The sequence below is a fragment of the Corvus kubaryi genome, unplaced genomic scaffold (assembly GCF_017639235.1).
Source record: "Corvus kubaryi isolate FWS band 111438036 unplaced genomic scaffold, C.kubaryi_AGA036_p1.0 split1-131, whole genome shotgun sequence".
Classification (NCBI taxonomy): Eukaryota; Metazoa; Chordata; class Aves; order Passeriformes; family Corvidae; genus Corvus; species Corvus kubaryi.
In genome coordinates, this window is record NW_024582073.1 from 25,740,636 (window position 1) to 25,760,423 (window position 19,788).

At 39.6% G+C, this 19,788-nt stretch overlaps 1 protein-coding gene across 9 annotated transcripts in view; it reads left to right on the forward strand.

Annotated features, from left to right (window-relative positions):
• Positions 1-13,576, forward strand: part of CTBP1 (C-terminal binding protein 1) — a 236,558-nt gene extending 222,982 nt beyond the window's left edge. For 7 of the 9 annotated variants that reach the window (XM_042053274.1, XM_042053275.1, XM_042053283.1 and 4 more), the window contains 4 exons: positions 767-897; positions 3,036-3,163; positions 6,333-6,450; positions 12,111-13,576. In XM_042053274.1, coding sequence (XP_041909208.1) covers positions 767-897; positions 3,036-3,163; positions 6,333-6,450; positions 12,111-12,297 — 564 coding nt within the window. In that variant the 3' untranslated portion in view covers positions 12,298-13,576. The remainder of the gene's footprint in view (positions 1-766; positions 898-3,035; positions 3,164-6,332; positions 6,451-12,110) is intronic. The other 2 variants (XM_042053276.1, XM_042053278.1) reach the window with 1 other exon arrangement.
• Positions 13,577-19,788: the final 6,212 nt, after the last annotated feature.

A 19,788-nucleotide genomic window follows, 5' to 3' on the forward strand; every position in this document is an offset into this window, starting at 1 on the left:
TTTCAGTACCATTTCTCTTATTTAAACCGCCACTTTGTTTTCAAGTTGTGGATATATTGTGGTGTAAATTCTTGTAGTTTTCTCCACACAGTGTCATCTACAATGCTAATCTGCACAATGCACAGCACAGCTTCTCTCCTGGGCACACAGCATTCTCAACCAAATTCATTTTCATGCCTTTTAATTGAATAATAGAAGAATTCTTTAGACCTTTATTTGAAAAGTCTCACAGGGGAGGAGGAAGCTGAAGTAACAAAAATAAATAATACATACATCTACTGTGTTTGGCAACTAAAGGAAAAGTGTTTGAAAATCCAAAAGTATTGATTTTTCTGAAAAATTCATGTAGGCTTTTATTTGTGTGAAAGTTGAAAGCCACAAAATATGAATTTGTTTAAGAATGTGGTGTAGTTTCTGTCTCATGCAATTTCACAGTGAAATAAAAAGGCATAAAATGATCTGTCACTTTCATATGCACAGTTGTGTCTTTTGATCATGTTACTGCACAATATCTGAAACAACGCTTCTATTAAAAGACACTACTTACAAGAGACAAAAGGTTATTAAGTGCTGTGAAATAGCATTTTATGTTAGAAGCATCACATTTGGTGGTACTTTCCAATGGAAAGGGAAGACAACTGTTACAGTTTAAACCAGCTGAATAGCCTTTGTTGTAATGGATGCTTCTTTTGAGTAAAAAATAATGCCACAACGATTTTATTTCATTTATTTTTATTTCATCATTCTTGTTTTTAACTTTCCCTAGATGAGACAAGGGGCTTTCCTGGTCAACACAGCTCGAGGTGGGTTAGTAGACGAAAAAGCACTTGCACAGGCCCTGAAGGAAGGAAGGATACGAGGGGCAGCCTTAGATGTACATGAGTCAGAACCATTCAGGTGCTTTTCCTTTTCTTTTCTTTTTATTTTGTTCACTTTCTTATTTTTAAGTCTTAGTGCATGATACAATCAACAGCAACAAGTAAATTGAGTTTTCCGTTCATTTGATAGCTAAATACTCCTTAGCAAAGCAACATGAATCTGTGCAGCACTGGGCTAATGCAAATGTAGATGGAGCTTGTGTATGTGGTTAGAAGTGAAAAAAGTGACATCCAAGATTTAATTCCTTAAAAAGAAAAGAAAAAACAAACAGTGGGTTTATTTAGTAGAAATAACAGGGACCTGAGTTCAAATCCAGGTCATGGCTTTGGCCATGACTTTGAGGGGAGTGCACCTTTGCCATTGATGCAGCTCTGCAGGCAACTGATGTCAGAACAGAGTCTTTCAAAGGCAAAGAGTTGAGATGTGGTGTGAGAGGTAACTTGCTTTATGACACCTTTCTGAAGGAAAAAGACATATGTCCAGATTGCCTCTGCAGGAAAGCCATAAATGGAAGAGTTTGCAGAAAGTTCAGGAAGGCTATCAGAGTGCAGGTTTTGTTTTGTTTTGTTTTACCCTCTATCAGGGAAGTAGTAACTCTACTGTCAGTAGCAGGGCTGGTAGCACAAGTCTGAGTTTTTGAATGACTGACAAGTCCAGTGTTTTAGGCAGAAATGTACCATACCCCTAAGTGGCATTGGCATTGAATTACCAGCACTCCTAATCAAAATGAGCCTATTTCATATGTCCTTGAGTCTTGAGAACAGACTGCTGCAGCTTAGTCCTTTTATGTGACAAGCCTTTTTCAGGCTGGGCAGGGAAAAATGTTATTTTTAACTGGAATGATCCACATCAGTTTTTGAAGAATAACAGATTCAGGGCAGGTTGTAAAGACTGGAGAGAGGACAGTATCTCTCTTTGCAGCTTGAGGGGGAAATAGAACCTTTGAAAAAACAGACTAATATCCTTTTAGTCAGAATTTTTATATATCTACTGAGGCATGATGCCACATCACAAATATTTAATTTTATTTATGCATACCCTGGATTCATTTACTCCTAAATGTAGTCATTGCAATGCAGTAGTGCTGTGCAAAGCCAGAGTGTAGCAGCTCAAGGGACTTCCAGCTACATACATTCTTCCCAGTTCCAATCTGGGATGTGCACAAGCAGCCCGTTGCACCTCTAGGAAGCCCCATTTACTGCATGGAGATGCCATCTGCAAAGATTCAGTTGCAGGATTACAGCCACAATTTCCTTTGGCTTCAGTGCTGCATATCTATCTGATCGCAGCATGCAACTCTTTATTCAAGAGTTTTGCCAGATATTTTGATGTTTATTGAACTACAGATGAAATCTATCATTTTATGAATTATTATCAACTCTGAAAGCACACTTTTGTCTTAAAATATTTGTTCTCCTGTTGTTACAGTTGACTGCAAGATTATTAAAACTGAAAATAAATATGAGGAGCAAGTTTCCATTATTTTCAATTTCTTTACTTGGTATCTGTGATAACACTTTTACACAGATTCATTGCTTTCCCTGAAAAACAGTCTGTAAAATAAATTTCCTTCTTTCTGTGGAGTTTCTATAAAGGAATGGGAAAGAAAAAATAGTTAAAAATAACAGAAAAGAAAGTGTGAATTATCAAAAAGCCATTGAGGCTGCTGATGGACACTCTTCTGATTTGGAAATAATTGTAAGATTTTTTTTTTTCTTTAAACGATTAAATGTCATATTAACAGAAAGATAAGTGCTTTGTTGGTTAATGTAATAAAAGTAAAATTGTGATGAACTGAACAAATGGAGTGGCATCCTAAATTATTTTGGGTTTTCCTTTATGCATTTCTACCCCAAAACTGGAGTGGCAGTGCTGTAGTTACAGTAAGTGCATTGGACAGAAGCTAATGTTGCTGCTATACTTAAGTTCTATCCTTTGAGTCTATAAAAAGTGGTTGTTGCTTATTTATACCGTGAGTAGTACATTTAATTAACGGACAGAACTATAAACAAACTCAGTAAAGAATAGAAATGCCGTTCTTTTCTGTTGTAGAAATTAATCTGTGTATGTACAAATCCATCTGGATTCCCTCCCTGCTTTCCCCTTGCACCCCAATATTTTTTTGTCATTTGATCTTGTTTTAAATTTTCATTTAGCTTTAGTCAGGGCCCCTTGAAGGATGCACCAAACCTGATCTGTACCCCACATGCAGCCTGGTATAGTGAACAAGCCTCAATTGAGATGCGGGAGGAAGCAGCACGAGAGATCCGAAGGGCGATCACAGGTACTGACTCACATTATTATTAGCTCCTTCACTGTGTAGTTATTTTTAAGAAACCTATTTCTTCAGTCTTGAAAGATGCTGAAAAGAAGCAGCCTTGGGTTTTGTTTCTAGTATTTGGAACACAGAAATGAGCAAATGCCCACTAAGTCTGTTCTCAGAACTGGAACAAGTAATTTTGGAGATTTTTTGCAATTACAAAGGGAAGGCAGACACTGCGAAATAAGTACTTTTTCATGTAAGAGAAATGTATTTATATGTGAAAAATCTTCTCCTTTTTTTCCTTTGTTGCATGTAACTATTACCCATTTGATGGATTTGACTGCAAGTCCTCCTGGTACTGCTGGTATCTTCCTTAGCTTTTCCTAGATGCTCCCTTATACTTGTCATGAACAGTTCTCTATGTAAAGTTTTCAGTATTTTGTTGGCAGGTTATTCTATTTTAGATATTCACCTCTTTAAAGCCTTGCTAAAGAAGTCTGGCATTTTAAAGGGCAGAGTGTCTTTGTTATGTAACTGCCATGTAATTGTAAACTGCTCACATAAGAGAAAACAGTTACGTCTCGAACATGCACTGCTAATAAATAAAATGAGAGGACTGAGCCATTTGGCATGGGTTTGAATCCCTTGTAGCCTAAAATAAAAGGAAGGATTTTCATACTGGAAAATGATTCATTAAGCACTAATGTTTTCTCTTTAGTTGGACTTTGCTGTGTCCCCCTTGGCGATATAGTCTGAATGCTCTGCAGACATGCAGGGCCATCTGTGTCACCTTGAGAGTAGTTCAGTGCCAACACAGTGCTCTGTTACACAAAAAGTACTGGCAGTAGCCTTCCCCCTGGCTTGTGCCTAGAGAGGCCTGGCAATTTAGTTTCATTTATAGCCTGTAAAGAAAGAAGATTCTCCTCTGGCTGCTAATTAAAGGTGCCTTTTAAACTCCTGATCTGAATTGTCCTTTACTGGACAATTTCACTCTGTTTTAGAGGTGACCTGAAGAGCCTGACCATCTCTTTGCTGGATCAGGTCCTTGTGGCTGTACTCCAGAACTCTAGTGATACATTTGTTTGTTAGGGTGTTCAATAACTGCTGCCTGCTCTCTTGAGAGAGATTGCACAAACCAGCATCTGATACATGCCTGGGGGAGGATTGATGTGCAAATTGGCATTAATAGGCTATGGACTGAAAACTAAAGAAGAGCCAGCAATCCAGAGCTAGCTTTTTGTTAAATTTGTGGAGTAGCCCAAGCATATGTGCCTAGGAAGGCAGATCTACAGTTCCTTCAAGTGTGTGATGGTGCTCTCAGAGGTCTGTATCATTGATTTATATCGAAGCTGTCAGCACTTCAGTGTTTGCATATGGTTTTTAGTAAGATCAAACTGAGACCAGCGTTAAGGAGGTGAGAATGACATTGAATTGCAGTGAAACAAATGTAGGAAAGATACAGGAAATGTGGGATAAAGCTGGATGTATGAAAGCCATAGGGGAGCATAAAGAAGAGAGGGTGTAGAGAGGGAGAATAATTGGAAAAAGGTGTGAAGTGTAGGAATGAAGGCTATGACTACCATCTGACAATAAAAATGTTAAGTGTTTCTGCTGTTGCTTAAAAGTCAATGATGTTGTGATGTGTAAAATAGAAGTAATCAGCAGAGATTAAATACCTTGAAGTGTAAACTTGAAAGCATTCCAAGTATGAAATAAAGAGGACCACTGGAATGGAAGTAACAGGAAGGCAAGCATGGGAGACTAGTAGAGCATGTCTACAGAAGTTAGCAAAATGAAGAAGGAGGGGGGCAAAGAGGATGACAGGATTGGGAAGGATAAGCATCAGAAGAAGAAATACACTGTTTGTGGACAGTTCTGGCAGAAGTTTAGATGGATGTATATTTCAGCTACATTTCAAAGGTGATTTCTAGATGGTTGGAATTCACCCATAAAGGGGCATATACTTCACCTTGTTCAGTATTAAGCTAGAAGCCCTTTCAGCTTGTGCACAGGAGATGTGACAGGTTCAGGGACATCAGCTGAAGTCATGGAGTAACACCTATTCGATGGTATACGCTGCACAAAAAGCAGTTTTGTGACAAGGGTTTTTTACAGTCCCATTGTGGCCAGGCTGATGGATAGAAAGAGCAGGCAAAGATAGTGAAGTCCTTAATCAAATTTCCAGAAGGAAGCTGGAGACAGAAGGCTGAATTCTTTAATGATGGAGCATGGTCAGTTTTTGACACGGTTTGTGGAGTACTATTGCCAGCAGTAGCAGGGGTGGACTCAAATTTATGTCTTTCTACCCCTCTATGTGCAAATGCACTGTAAGAATGAACTTCAATAAAGACACATTAAAACAGATGTCAGAAAAAACACGTGCTCTAGTTGGTCTCTCTCCTGTTAAAATAGGTGGAAACATTCCTATTGCTATGAAGAAAATACGTGTTGGATCTGCTCAGGTCATTTGTTGCAGGGCTGGACATAGTTCTGCAGAAGACAGTCACAGGCTCGTCCAGTATATGCTGAGTCAGGCTGACAGATTTTCCAGTCTTAAAACTTCAGTTGTACTTCAGAGGTTAAGGAAAAGTTTTGAAGAAATGAAGAAGGGACATTCTGGTGTATTTTCATTTTATGTAGGAATGAAAGGGATGGCTGATACATTGCAGTAAATAAAAGTGAAGAGCAGTTTAGATAAAGAAGGGAAAGATAAGGAGGACAGGGAATAAGTGTTGGTCATATTCAGGTTTATGGCACAATTCCATTCAGAATTCTGTATTTTTCATTAGGTGTTTCTAATTGCTGGTACAGGTGGAAGGAAAAGGAGGAAAGTGATGTTAAGGACAGAGAGTAGGCAGCTAAATTACTGAATTTGATTGGTAGCTATGCTCTATATTTAAGTTACAGCTTCTTGGAAAGATGAATCTTATTGGTTTTGGTTTTATTGAAACCCTGTGTACAAGAGATAAAGAGAGACAGGGAAATGAAAATTAAGCAGAGCATTTCAGACATTATTGCCCGAGTCCCAGACAAAAGGATACAGCAGGAATCAGAAACAAGCTCTTTGTGTCATTTTTTGTATTGATTTAAATATGCAAATATTTCTAAGTATTCTTAACACAGACATACTAAGAGTATAAGGCACACAGTTTTTATACATTTTTATTTTCTCTTCCTTGCTTCATCTTAGGTCGTATTCCAGACAGTCTGAAAAACTGTGTTAACAAAGATCACTTGACTGCAGCTACACATTGGGCCAGCATGGACCCTGGAGTTGTTCATCCAGAGCTTAATGGTGCTGCATACAGGTAAGTGTGCTGAAGAGGTAGAAGAAATACCTCCATAATTCAGTGTAGGTATTCAAGAATAGATAAAAAACCTTCCTAATAATGAATGAAGTGCTTTGGGATTACACACTAGCTACGTTGTTTTTGTAATTGTTGTGTTCAGGGGAGTAATCATGTTTTGCTATTGATGTCAGTCGTGCTGTGTCTAAATATCAATCCTCTTACAGTCTTTTTTTGTTGGGTTAGTATGTGAACAATATACATTTGTTTGTATATTAAAGTAAAATAATTCTGGTCATCTCCAGTGTCACAGTGGAAGTTTTATGCTCCTTTGCTCAAGGTAATGATGCAGCTGTAGGTTACAGAAAGACTTTCAGTAATAAACTTAGGTTGTTTTGTGGCCTCCAGACACAAGAGAGAACAAGTAACTCAGTATTGAAAACAGTGGAACAGCCTGTGGTGATTATGAAAATATGTTTAAAATAGCTTTTTCTTAATTATATGTCTAATTTTTTAGCAGAAGCATTTGAGTGGCTTGATCTGTGTATTCTCAGTCAACTGTGAAAGCAGGTCTTAATAATTAATAGAAGGGGACCATTTTTTACATCTAATGTGCACATTCCTTAGTTATTTTGTTTGCTTGAGAGTCTTTCTCTGTCCCTTTATCCCTAGCAGCTATTATAGCAGCAGATTCTTCCTAGTAGCCAGCTTCAGACAATTTTTATTTATTAAAAACACCTGCAGTTTTTTTTATTTTTCAGTATGATATTTACACATAAGTAGGATGAAAGTGGTGGAGAAAGCTACAAATGCCTGCTTCCCTCAATGCCTTGAGGAAAGGGACAGTGCAGTGCTCTCATTATGTTGTCATACCTCTTTATCCTAATCTTTCCACTGTCCTTCTTCAGCTGTCCTTCATCTACTTTACCTTGTTCTTCTTTAGTAGGACTCCCCATGCTTTTAATAGAGGGGGGATTCCTGGTTTTGTCTTACTCCACATGGGAACCCAGCTGTGCCCTGCTGAGAAGTGACGCAAAGTTACCCTGTTTCAGTGACTTGGAACAGTCTCATCAGAAAGTGTTGGAGAGGTGTCAGGGATGAGTGTCACCATCCTCTGCCACAGTCTCCTTATCAGGAGCCATAAGTGCACTAAGGGAAAAGAATAACTTGGATTTGGTGATCACATAACTTGAAGCTGTTTATTTCTGGAAGTATACCCATAGCCCTAAATATCTAAGAAGGGTGTTTTATTTTCTTAAATGAGAAGCTCAGGCACATGTGTTCTTCTCCACACAGCATCTGGTTTCATGGACTTCAGTTTGGAGTAGTGAGGGTATGGCCGAATGTAATTGGGGTTTATAGGCAGGTGTTGCTGGGCAGGAGGTAATAACTCAAACTCTGTCATGGCAGTTAGGAACAGGGGTCCATGCCCAAATAAAACGCAGGTTTTTGTTCTCATTTTGGGGGTCACAAGTCCAGCAGAAGCAGGCTTTGCAGCCAGAAATTAATTTTAACCTAGGAATGTTTGGGGAGTTAATGATTTGCAAGGTAAAGACCATATGTATTCAATTTAAGCAGGATAAACACAGAACTGAGTGGCTTTTTAAGACATTATTTCAGTCAGTTTTTTCGATAAAGAAAATTAATTGTAAAATTATGATTTAATTATTTTCAAATGCAAAATAAGACTAATTTTAATAGTTATACAATAAATATTAAAAACTTTTTGGAGGGGCAATAGAAAAGTGTTTGAATGTGGATGAAGGCAGTTGTTATTATGTGAAGTGCAAAATATGCATCACGTGAAGCTCAGGTTTTATGAAGAAATTGGTTTCAATAGCAGTGTTTGCTGATGCTTCATTCCTACCTGGATTAAGTAAAGCATTTGAATTGATTGTTCAAACCAAAGTTCTCTGTCTTTTCTTTGCAATCCAAGATTGTGTTCAGCTAAGTGAGTTCTGGAGTCTTTCACAGACTGTATGATGTTTCAGATGTGCTGATAACTGTATCATATTCATGTAATTGCATTAGAAGATAAGACCTGGGATAATAATTTATATGTTAAAAAATGCAAATATCTCTTGGTGTACTAAAACTAACAAGGCTGTTTTTTTCTGGGTGTATAATTCACTTGTATTTTGATATAGGACAGAAATCTCAAATTATCAGACATTATCACAAGCCGAGAACATTGAGCATTAGTCAGCACAATGTAATCTAGATAATCTGAATATCATCATATTCTGGGGAAAGCAAAACCATTTACTGTGTGAAATGCAAGACACCCTATCAACACAAAAGGTCATGCAAACAGGACCTATCCCATGGGTAAAGATCAACAGTACTCCTGAGAAAGAGTTATTTTTAGTGGTCTTGGTGAAGCAGCATAACATACCCTGATCTTGTGTTGTTGCTGCGTATTTGTTACCGAGCTGCCTGTGAAATAACCCCCTGCCATTTCCTGTGTCACAGAGCAGGCAGGTCATAGGCACAGAGAAATTTGACAGCCAGAAACAGTGATTGTACCATTTATAGACATTTCCACACATCTTCCTGCCTCCTAACAGATAGGAGATAAGGGTAGATATGGCTCTGAGCAACCTGGTCTAGGGGAACGTGTCCCTGCCCATGGCAGGGAGTTGCAACATGGTCGTTAGGGTCCCTTCTAACCCAAACCATTCCATGATTCTATGAGTATCTGGATACTGAGAGGTACTTGGATGAGAATAGCTGGATATTGCTAATTCAGGAGTTATTTCATGTTGAGGTACTTCAGTGGTGATTTTCAGACTCAGTGCATGATAACAGCATGGACTTAAAGATTTAACCTCCTTTAGGACAGACTCAGTTTCTTGAACAGAGCTTAACATAGCAAGTTCAAAGTGCTTTTGCAGTTCAAAAGATACAGGAGGTTAATGTAGAAATTAAAGTTGCTCATCTGCTGTAATTAAGAGGGCTACTGTATTTTTCCTCCTAAGTTGAGACTACATGGGGGAAGGGGATGGAAGAGTATGAATTAACAGAAGAGGTGTAACTGATTGCTCACTTCTGCTTTCACAAAAATTTAATTCAGTGGACATTTTACCTGGAAACATTTCAACTTACTGCTGCCAGAGGAGGAAGATAGAGAGGAACTTCATAAAATGCTGGAGAGGATGTATTTGCTGGTTAAGAATAGAAAAAATGGGAAGAATAGAGAAGCAGTAAGTAGCAAGAAAAGGGAAAGGTATATAGAACAGATATGCTCATGGGTAGAGACGTGAGTTTATGTGCCATCCTTTCAGAGAAAGGATGTGAGCAACACTGACTGAAGTAAAAAGGGACAAAAATTACAAAAAGAGGATTGCAAATTAGGGTTAGGAGTTGTCCAGTAAAACACAGTTTCTGTAGAGCAGTATGTTATCTGGATTTTGGCTGCTGCTACTGTGTAGCTTTAGGACAAAATAAACAGTTGTAGGACCTCTGGATGTTACTAAAAGTCTGTAGGAAACCTGTACCTGAGGTGAGGTGAGGTGCTGGCAAGTACAATCCTGGTGATCATAACCTGGTGTCCAATGGGAATGTCCTTCTATACAGACAGGATATTTGGAGTCAGAATAGAATTACAGATGTGCAGTTTGAAATGGTTAATGTGCTTGTCAGGTAACTCTTAGTGCTCCTGATTTTCAGCACTGTCCATTTTCATGAGTGGAGGGTCTGGCTTTTCTTCCAGAGGAGAACACAGTTGCAGAAGTTGCTCTCTCCTTGATTTTTTTCCATCTCTGGTGTGTTGATACTCAGGAAATACGTTGTTTGAAAGTAGAGATTGTGTGTTGAGAACAGCTGCAGTGTTGGACTTCTAAATGGAAATTTATGTCACATTGTGTGTTTTGCAAAGCACCTAGAATAACAGATAAGCTGTTTCAAAATTAAATTTGAGTAAGTAGAACAATACTGACAGTTTATATAGGAATTGAAGCAAATTTGATTAATAAGATTCCAATGGAGTTACTGAAACAAGCAACTAATTCCATTAACAGCTGCAAATTAATTCTAAGGAACCTCTGTGGAATATGAATTAGCATAGGAAGCCCTGTAAATATGTGTACAATTGGGAACAAAGTTACCTGGCCTACAGGTGGTGTGATCTGTCACATCCTCGTTACCCATCCCAGATTACTGTCAGTGTTGTGTGTAGGAGTCTTTCCCAGGATGGCCAGACCAGTGTATGGTGTCCCTGTGCCATGTCAGTCCTGCAGAGCCCCTCTGGCTCCATGTTTGCAAAAAGCAGTTCCCATGATGTTTCTGTGGTGGAAGCAAAAAGAACAAGTCACTGTGCTTGCATCCAGCTTTTTTCTCCTGAGCCTTGCCTAAGTTCTGCACTAATTTTCTGTTAGTTCGAGGGAACTTGGGATGAGCAGCACAGACACATATTACCATGGAAAAGATGCTGCAGAAATGGGCGAAATTCCCTGATGCATTGAACTCTCATGAGAAGAAAATCGACAGCAAAATAATGTGATATTTGAAAAAGCTTGACAAGACAAGTGCCTTTTGTCCCATGTAGCTCTGAGTAAATACCTGGGTAGCAAAAGCTGCAGTGAGCGGTAGTTCCTGTGTTCAGGGTTTCACATGGATAATGCTCTCACCAGGATGCTTGGGTGAGCAGAGTAGAGTGGGAGAGAATGAGGGAAATGAGGGATGAGTGTGCAGCTTTATGATGAGGAGGGTGGAAGCAAAGGGTCAGTGGTAAGTGGCCAGTATGACACAACTTGCAAATAGGTATCGAGGTCTTTGACTAAGAAGAAAACATATTTTTATTAAATCCATGTGTAGCTGTTGTTTATATACAGCACTGGGAAATACCAGTGTTCATCAATTACATCTGAACTTTGGGATTGGAACAGTAGATTTGCAAGATTTTTTTTAGCCTGATAACATCAGAGCCATCATAAAATGGAGCTGAATCAGAGGGTGATTCTTTCGTTGAATGCATAAAATATTTAGGCCTTGGTGTTTATCCAGATAGAGTAAGAAATCTTTAAAACCATCCATAAATTCTGTGTTTGCATCTCTCTTTCTTGCAGTCTGCCTGAAGCACTTGTCCTCTGTAACTGGTACTGGTTCTCTTCTGGACCAGTGCAGTGGCAAGTTTGATGCTGAAAAAGTTACTCAGGTGCAATAGGCTTGAGTTTGTCATCTTACAAGTGTGTGGGTGTCATGGCTGTTTTAGGGAGCTGTCAGAAGCTAAGTCTGCAAAAACAGTTTAAAGAAATACTTTTTTCAAACTACAACAATGAAAATTTTAAATTCCTACATGAGAATGAAAGAGAAGAAAATCCCCAAAGGCTAACCAGAGGGAAAGTCATAGAGAACAGATATTGCTTGGACCCAGCTGGAATTACTTCCTGTTGAGGTTATGCTTTGAAAGGAGCAAAACTTGAAGGTGGTTTCCTTTGCTGTGCTGTTACTCATGCTATTAAATCTGAAGAAACAATCTGGCAAGATTTCATGTCTCATTTGGTTAAAATACAGCATCCCTTGCTTGATGTAGCAGCATCTGCATGTGGCATCTCACCTGGAGCTTAACTCCCTGTCTCTTAACTGCTCTGAAAACAAAAGCATCTCTGTAGCTCTAGGCAGGGTGGGCTCTCTGCTCAGTCACCTCCTGGTTGTAATGTCTGCTCCTTTTCTCCTCCCAGCAGGTATCCCCCGGGCGTTGTAAGCGTGGCTTCCACTGGCATACCTGCAGCAGTAGAAGGAATAGTCCCCAACCCCATGTCTTTATCACACGGCCTCCCTGCTGTAGCCCACCCGCCCCATGCTCCTTCCCCCGGCCAAACTGTCAAACCAGAAGCTGATAGAGACCACCCGAGCGACCAATTGTAGCCTACAACAGCATTCCCAACATCGGAGACTTCAACTGCAGCGCGTGGAAAACAACACAACACAAAGCAAAACCCTGGATTTTGATGAAAGGCAAAACCATGAACTTACAGGAGGAGACGATTATTGGTTTAGAAACTGGTCCAATATACAGTATAAAAGGAAAAGGTGGGAGACAAAAAGAAGATTTGGAAACATTTTTTCCTCCGTATAAATTGTAGTTTGTCCCTGTCCAGTGGACTGATTCACTGTTTCTGTGTCCTATGGGTTCTTTGTTAAGCAAGAGAAGTTAGTAGTTAATTATATCATGAATGTACTTGTCTGTGTACAGTTTCTAGAACATTAAAAAGGGTTTGTTTGCTTAGCTGTCAACAAGGAAAAACATAAGGGAGGCATTCAACAAACCAGTTTTGAGATTAAAAATCCTTTCTTTTATATTTTCAAACATGCCCAAAAATGAGGCAGTTGGCAAACTTCTCAGGACAATGAATTTTTCCCATTTTTCTTTCTACGCCACACAGTGCATTGTTTTTTCTACCTGCTTGTCTTATTTTTTAGAATAATTTAGTAAACAAAAGAAAAACAGTTTCTCCTAATTTTGGCATGAATTCCCTTATTTCAAAATGAAGACATCCTTGCAAAGAGATTTTGAGGAAAAAAAAAGGTTTTGTATAAACGAGCATTGTGCTTTTTGTCACCAGTTAAAGTATATATTATTGGTGGTATCTGGAAAAGGCACTAGACTACTGAAAAGTAGCAGCATTTCATTGCCTACATTGATTCCTTCCTGGTAATGTGGTAGGCTAGCAATATTTTTGGTTAAAATCATGTTTGTGACTGTAACCATTTGTATGAATTATTTTAAAGAAATAAAAATCCCAGACAAATATCATACGTGTAAAAATTTTTATTTCTAGTAACTGTTTATTCAACTTTTATTAGGTTTCTTAGCTGTAATTTTTAAACAGATGCTGTCAAGTATTTCATTTCTAGCTTTACTTTGCTCTCTGTTGTTTGTAATACTGTCTTGGAAGCTTGAAAAATAAAAAAAAAAAATTCTTTCCATACCATTTTTCCCTTTACATTTCGTAAATGTTGATCTTTTTTCCTGTGTTTCTAATGGAGTTTGAAATTAAGATGGATTTTGATTTGTACACCGGCATCATCAGCTACAATGTGGTAACAGCATTTATGCCACCACTGTGGGCAGAGCAGAGGAGGTTCAACAGCAACACAACAACAACAGTAATAATAATAATAAATGTCTTTTGCCGAAGTCCAACATGAGAAGTGTCCATTGTTTTATTTGTTTCTGTGATGATGGAAGGGTGCAGCAGGATGTAATTGTATTTGCTATATTGAAGGCGTTTGTTTCTTTGAGCACAGGCAGAAGTGTGTTCAAGGCAGGTCACATTCCAGCTGGATGCTGTTCCAACCTTTCCTGTGCTTCTGGGTAAGACTGTCCTTCATCCCTATAAAGTTAAAAAAAAAACAAGACAAAAGTGTAGCTGCTTCAGGAGGGAAATCCATGGTGGGCAAAAGTGAACCTGGACATGAACCTTCTTGGTGGTGGTCTCTTGTCTCTTTTTTCACTGTTAGGCTGAACAGGGCACCCAGCTAAGGTTGGGGAGCTGGTTTTATGGGATCTGTGAGAAGTTCTGGCCCCCATTCCTGCAGGTCTACAGAGCAGCCTCCACCTCCGTTAGGGAAATGGTAAGAGGCTGCAAATCACAAAAGTCTTAAATTTGTGGGTCTGTATGCAGGAGCACGATGTAAAGTGAAATTTTGTCTCCATGGAAGAGAGGAAGTTTTCTGCCTTGAACATTTAGAGCTAAAAATGTAATCCATTAGAATTTATTTGATGGTAAAACTATTTCTGCTCCCTCTGTGGAATGGAACAGAAAACAGCCCTAAAGCTGCAGGTTATCCCAGCAAAGACACCTCTAAGAGTTTTGAGGCCAAAAACTTGCAAAAAACCAAATGCAGTCTCCTGCTGTTGAAGTGGGATTTCATATTCCTTGGGTAATTCATATTTTAAGATGCTGCTTTGTCAGGCAGAAGTTGCTTCTTTAACATATGTAAAACAAACATTTAACATCTGGCTGCAAAGAATCCCTGACAGCCACATTTGCAGCCCAGTTTCCCAAGGAAAAACCAAGAGGGTTCCTTGCATCAATTGGACATGGCTTATGTAAGTACATTTTGTTTCTAGTGGATCGATAATCAATGAACTAGAAATGGTGTTCATTGTGTGCACTTCTCGGGCTCAGTTCTGGAGCTTTCGAGCTGTTGTCCGTGCTTGCTCCTGCACAAATGTTTTCAGGATTTGAGCCTGAAATGCACTGTGTTCAGTATTTTTATGTTGGTGTTTGAGGTTACCTCTTGGTCTGACTGATGCAGAGTAATCCAGTTTCCTGCTTCAGAAAGGAAAAGCCATCTGGACAGTGACAAGACTGATAGGTACTGACTTTGGGCTATGGTCTGAAAATCTGAGTTAAAAGGAATGAAAAGCCAAACTTGGGATAAATGACTTGATTAGAAAAGTGGCCCATAATAAACAGAAGGCTGTTAAGCCAGAGTAACCTTCTCTCTTTTATGACTGCTTTTGTTGGGTAGTGGAAACGTAATGAGATTTTCCTGCGTTTGGTAAAGGATGTGCTAAATAAGTGTAGACAGCAGAAGATGGCAGCAAGTGGGAGAATACAGTGGGGAAGGTGATGGCAGCAGAGGCCCCAGGTGACCTGAGGTAGTGTTGAAAAGTAAAAGGAGTTTGATCGAAGTGCCTGCCTTGAACATGATTTTCTTTTGGTGGCATTAGTTGAATTGTGGGTCTTAGTCAAGAATGAGGCTAAACGTGCCAAAAACGCTGCTGGCTCAAAGGCTGCAGGCAGCAGCAGCATGGCAGGAGGCTCTGGGGCTGCGTAAGAATTTGGTGCTGTCCAAGAACAGGCACAAAGGTGCCAGTTGTGCAGATGCAAAGTCAGATGGTTGCAAATCAAACAAAAACTTGTCGGAAAAAGGACCCATGGTAGGACTGGTGAATTGCTGCTGTGGGAAGAAGCAGTGTGATTGCAGCTTCATCTGACACGGTGGCTTTGGTAGGTCTGAGGATGAATCAGAGATGTTACACAGTACCTGTTGCATTTGCTGAGTAATTTTGGTCAGGCATTTTCAAAAGATTGAGCTGGAGCTGAAGTGATAGCAGAGATGGCTCTCAAAATCACTGATGGTGTGCAGGACTCAGAGGGAATCTGAGTAACTTGACATTTTCAGCTTAAAAGTGAAGGCTGAGTTGGGGAAATGGCTGTAAGTAACAAATGCTGTGGAGGAAGGAGAAATGTTAAAGAAATGCTGTTACATGACAGCTTAAATGGGGTTAGAAAAAGTTCTCTGTCAACAGGGAGGTCCTGGGACTCAGTCCTGAAGTCTGCAGCTTGGGTTGGGGTTTTGGTTTTGTGTTTGGGCCCTTTATATATATATATATATATATATACATATATATATGTGTATATATATATATATATATATATATAACTTTGGTTTTACAATCCAGAATGTGAGGACATTGTTTAAAGGTTGTACAAGATTGCAACCGAACCAACAATGACAGGCTTTTTTTCCATTCAGGATTAAACACTTTAGCTTCTTTTTTAACAAGCTTTTTCCTTTAGTAAAGGGGTTTTCTTTGAGAAAATGTCTTATTTTCTCGTCCAGTTTCCACCTCAAATGATTAAGGCTGGCTTTCCAAATGTCCGTGACTGCTGCAGTCTAGCTGTTCCCAGCTTGTCCTTGCCTCAGACTGAAGGGTTTTCTTCTCTTGTTTCAGTGGGTGTTCTGCTTGAAGGAGAAGGCAGCACTACCAGTATTTCCCTTATTCAGGTCACTCCAACCTTACTATTTCGTAAATTGTAAGAAGAAAAAAAAAAAAAAAGCCATTGGTTTTAAGGGCAGAGTGTAATATTAGATCATTTGTCTGACCACTTAGTAAAGCTGTAAGTGTGATATGTGATATCAGTCTTCCTTAAACCTGATACCATGTTTTGAATTCAGTAAATCTTTCAGAAAGATTTCTAGTATTTATGTTAAAATGTCAAGTGATAGGGTTTTTTGCTATTTCCTTTAATAGCTTGTTTAAACAGGGGATGACGGTCACTGTAATTTTTAAATGGCTTTATTTAATTTGGCTTTTCCTGCCTCTAAATTCCAGTTATTGTTTCATGTTAAACATGAGGTCATGAAGGCTGGCTTGAATTTAGTGAGCATGCCACATTTTAGCCATTTTGCCTTTATAGTGAGGTCAGTGACACATCTTCCAGGAAGAACAAACTGTGTTATTCATCTGTTTTCTTTTCCAGTTTCTTGCATTGCACTATCCATCCTTTTTTTGTGGCTCTGTATTTTTCCCTTTGGAATGACATGGTCCAGTATGGTTATCTTCCACAGATGGAATTTCTGGGTTTCTTTTCTCTGTCTTTCAGCTGTTGTCTTCTTACCTCCATCAACTTTCCAGTTTCCTTGGTAAACTATTTTCCTGCAAAGTCACGAGTGCTCGAGGAAATTGATTAATCCTCTTTTGTCCTCAGATTGCATTTGCCCAGGTAGCACCTCATTAGCAGCCAAAGCTCCATGTTGAGTGGTTCTACTCTCATCATCTGAGTGCTCCTTTCATCCACTATCGGCACACTTTGTGTGTCTGTCTCTTGCAGAATGGACCTTTCTTCAGTCTCACACTTCAGCCCCTGACTGTCTGCCTCGTGTCCTTCCTTGTCTCTTTCTGGCCTTTGAGTGACCTGGGATGTTTCCCCTAGAATTCTTCCCTATTCTAGAAGAAATGGCCTTTGGTCAGTTCCACTTTCCATCTGTGAGTTTCAGCTTGATGCAGACTCGGCTCTCCTTGGCTGAACTGCTTGCACGCCACCTCACTAAACCCATGTCCTATATTACATTTTTTGTATCCAGTATGGGGTTTGGGATCACCCAGCTTGTCTTCTTTTTTTATGCAGATCCTCAGCTGATGTTTCCTTCCTTCATTTTCTGCACCACAAAAACAAATAAGCCTCTTCATCTCTGGTCTCAGCACTTTCCTTTGCCTTTACACTTCTGCTCAGAGCCATAATGAAGTGTTTTCTTGAAGCAGCACTGTTTGTTTTGGGGGGGGTCATGATGGTGTCAAGGCCACCATAAACAGACTAAAGTATGTCCTTGGGATGATTAGAGGCATTTGGGACATGCCCAAGATGACGCAGATAATTCTCTGAGCATGCCAGTCCCTTGAAGACATTTGTTACTTGCACAGTCTTTAACTACCCCTCTTCTTTCATATGCTGCCTAAAAAGGATAAGGAGTTGCTGGCTGGAAGCATCAATGATCTGCTAGAGAAATAAAGTAACGGAATTTAAAAAAAAACCCCAAAATTAAATACTTGAATATGTTTTAAGGGGCAAAGATTTAAAGTGATAAAAAGGAGCAAGATTATGTCTTAAATTGCCGCAATAACCTTTTGTTATTTGTCAAGTTTGACATATTAGAAGCAGAAAGTTATGTGTCAGTGTGACAGTGCTATTTATTTGTCTGTGCTGTGTAAACAGAGACCTTATAGAGTTTGGGAAAAGCTTATGGAGCTGGCTCCCTGGATAAACCCTAGGTGTTCAGGCAGCAAATCAACATCTAAAAATAAATCTCCTGAGGAGCTGATAGCCCAGTGTTGTGTTTCCAAACCCCTCCAGCCATTTTCAAAGTGTCCCACCCAGTGCAATGGATTGAATTCTCAAGCCAGTTGCCTCCAACACAGCTGTTGGCTCCACAGCCAATCCCCATCCCTGGGAGCTCGGGAAGCAGCAGAGCTTTCTCCTCGGCACACCTAAAAGCACCAGAGTAAATCCCATTTAAGTCCCTGCCGCTGTTCAGTAGGATTTTGGCTAAGCCCTCATGTAAAGTTAAGTCTGTGCTGTATTTTACAGCTCTTAAAGCACAACAGAAAGAAAATCTGCTGTTGGTGTTTTCCAGTAACACATTTGCAGTTATCAGCACCAGTGGTTTCCACGTGAAAATGGGGTCAGGGGATTTCCAGCCTCTTTTTGATATGAGTTTTTGTTCAATTTGCTGTTTGCTTACTCATGTTTTTACAAGGCCTAGTGTATGTGAAATGTGTTTATTGTGTTATGAAGTTCTGGTGATAGATTTTTGTCTCTTAAATTGCAGCACTTTGTAATTAGCTCCAAGGCCATCACTTCCCATTCCCGGCATGGAGTGCCTGTCCTTTGAATTGGACGGCTGAAACAAGGTTTTCAAGAATTCATATTCTGAACAGCTGTAGTTTTCTTTTTTCTTTTCCTTCTGCAGACCAGCCATTTTCGGTGCAGGACACAGCTCTCATATTGCAAGAAGCACAGGTAAGAGTGAAAAGCCTCCACTGTGACTCAGAGCTCATTTTAGAGGTTTTCAACCTCCATAATTTTAAAGGAAAAAGGCATGGTTTTGCATCATTTAACTGGTGGCTGAGTTCTGATCCTATTTTACACAAAAATAGAAGTTTTGAGTCTGTTCAAAGAGCAATATTAAATTGTACCCTCTTGGATTTTTAGATGCATCCTGGAGCAAAATGTGTCATTCCAGTGAATACCTTTCCAAATGATGCAGGGTCTGGACTGAACCTCATCATTTGGAAAACTCTCTTCATGTGTTATATCCAGCTTTGCTGGAAGTAGGATAAGGTTTCTGATGTCACAGTGATCCCCAAAGCACTTTATTTTTCATCTACAATTAATTGTCAGTGGAGCAGCAGTGGCTCCCAGTAGTTTGTGATGTTTCTGTGACACAACTGAGTTCAGAACTAAGGAGTCTCCACAGTTTCCCTTTGAAAAAGGCTGTTGAGCTGTGGCTGTTCTTAAATCTAGATTCATCTGTCTGGGCTCTCTCTTCTGCTTGTCTTCAGTGACCTAAGTGAAATCCTAAGGGGAATATCTCCTCATGTATGGAGTTTTTCCAGTTAAGTGCTTGAGATTACATTGGAGCAAACCAGGGAGAGTCTCTGCAGATCTGAGAGTGTCCGGAGTAAACCTCTCATTGCAATGACTTTAATTTTCTAGTTTCAGAGTGTCTTCACTACTTAGGAGATGCACACAGCAGAAATAAAATGTCGTCTGGAAGAGGTACCTCCATGTGCTGCTCCTTATCCCCTCTCTCTCTCCAGATATGTGCAGCCCCCATCAGATCTCTCTGCAGAGGACACAGAAGGATGAAACTTCTCCAACCTGCAGAGCTGGTTTTGAAAAACTGCTTTGATAATTCACCCCCAAAATCTACTGTTGTGAGGTTTAAAACTCCAAATGTTGGAAGCACTCCTAAACAGCTGCTTAGGCTCAGCTCCATCAGCCTCTGAAATCCCTTTGGGGGCATAGATTCCTGGGTAGAAAGGGCAATGTTTTGTTGTTTGTGATATGTTGGGGCTTTTTTAATGCTTTTTCAGTGTGTTCATTCCAGGGGTCTAGACTT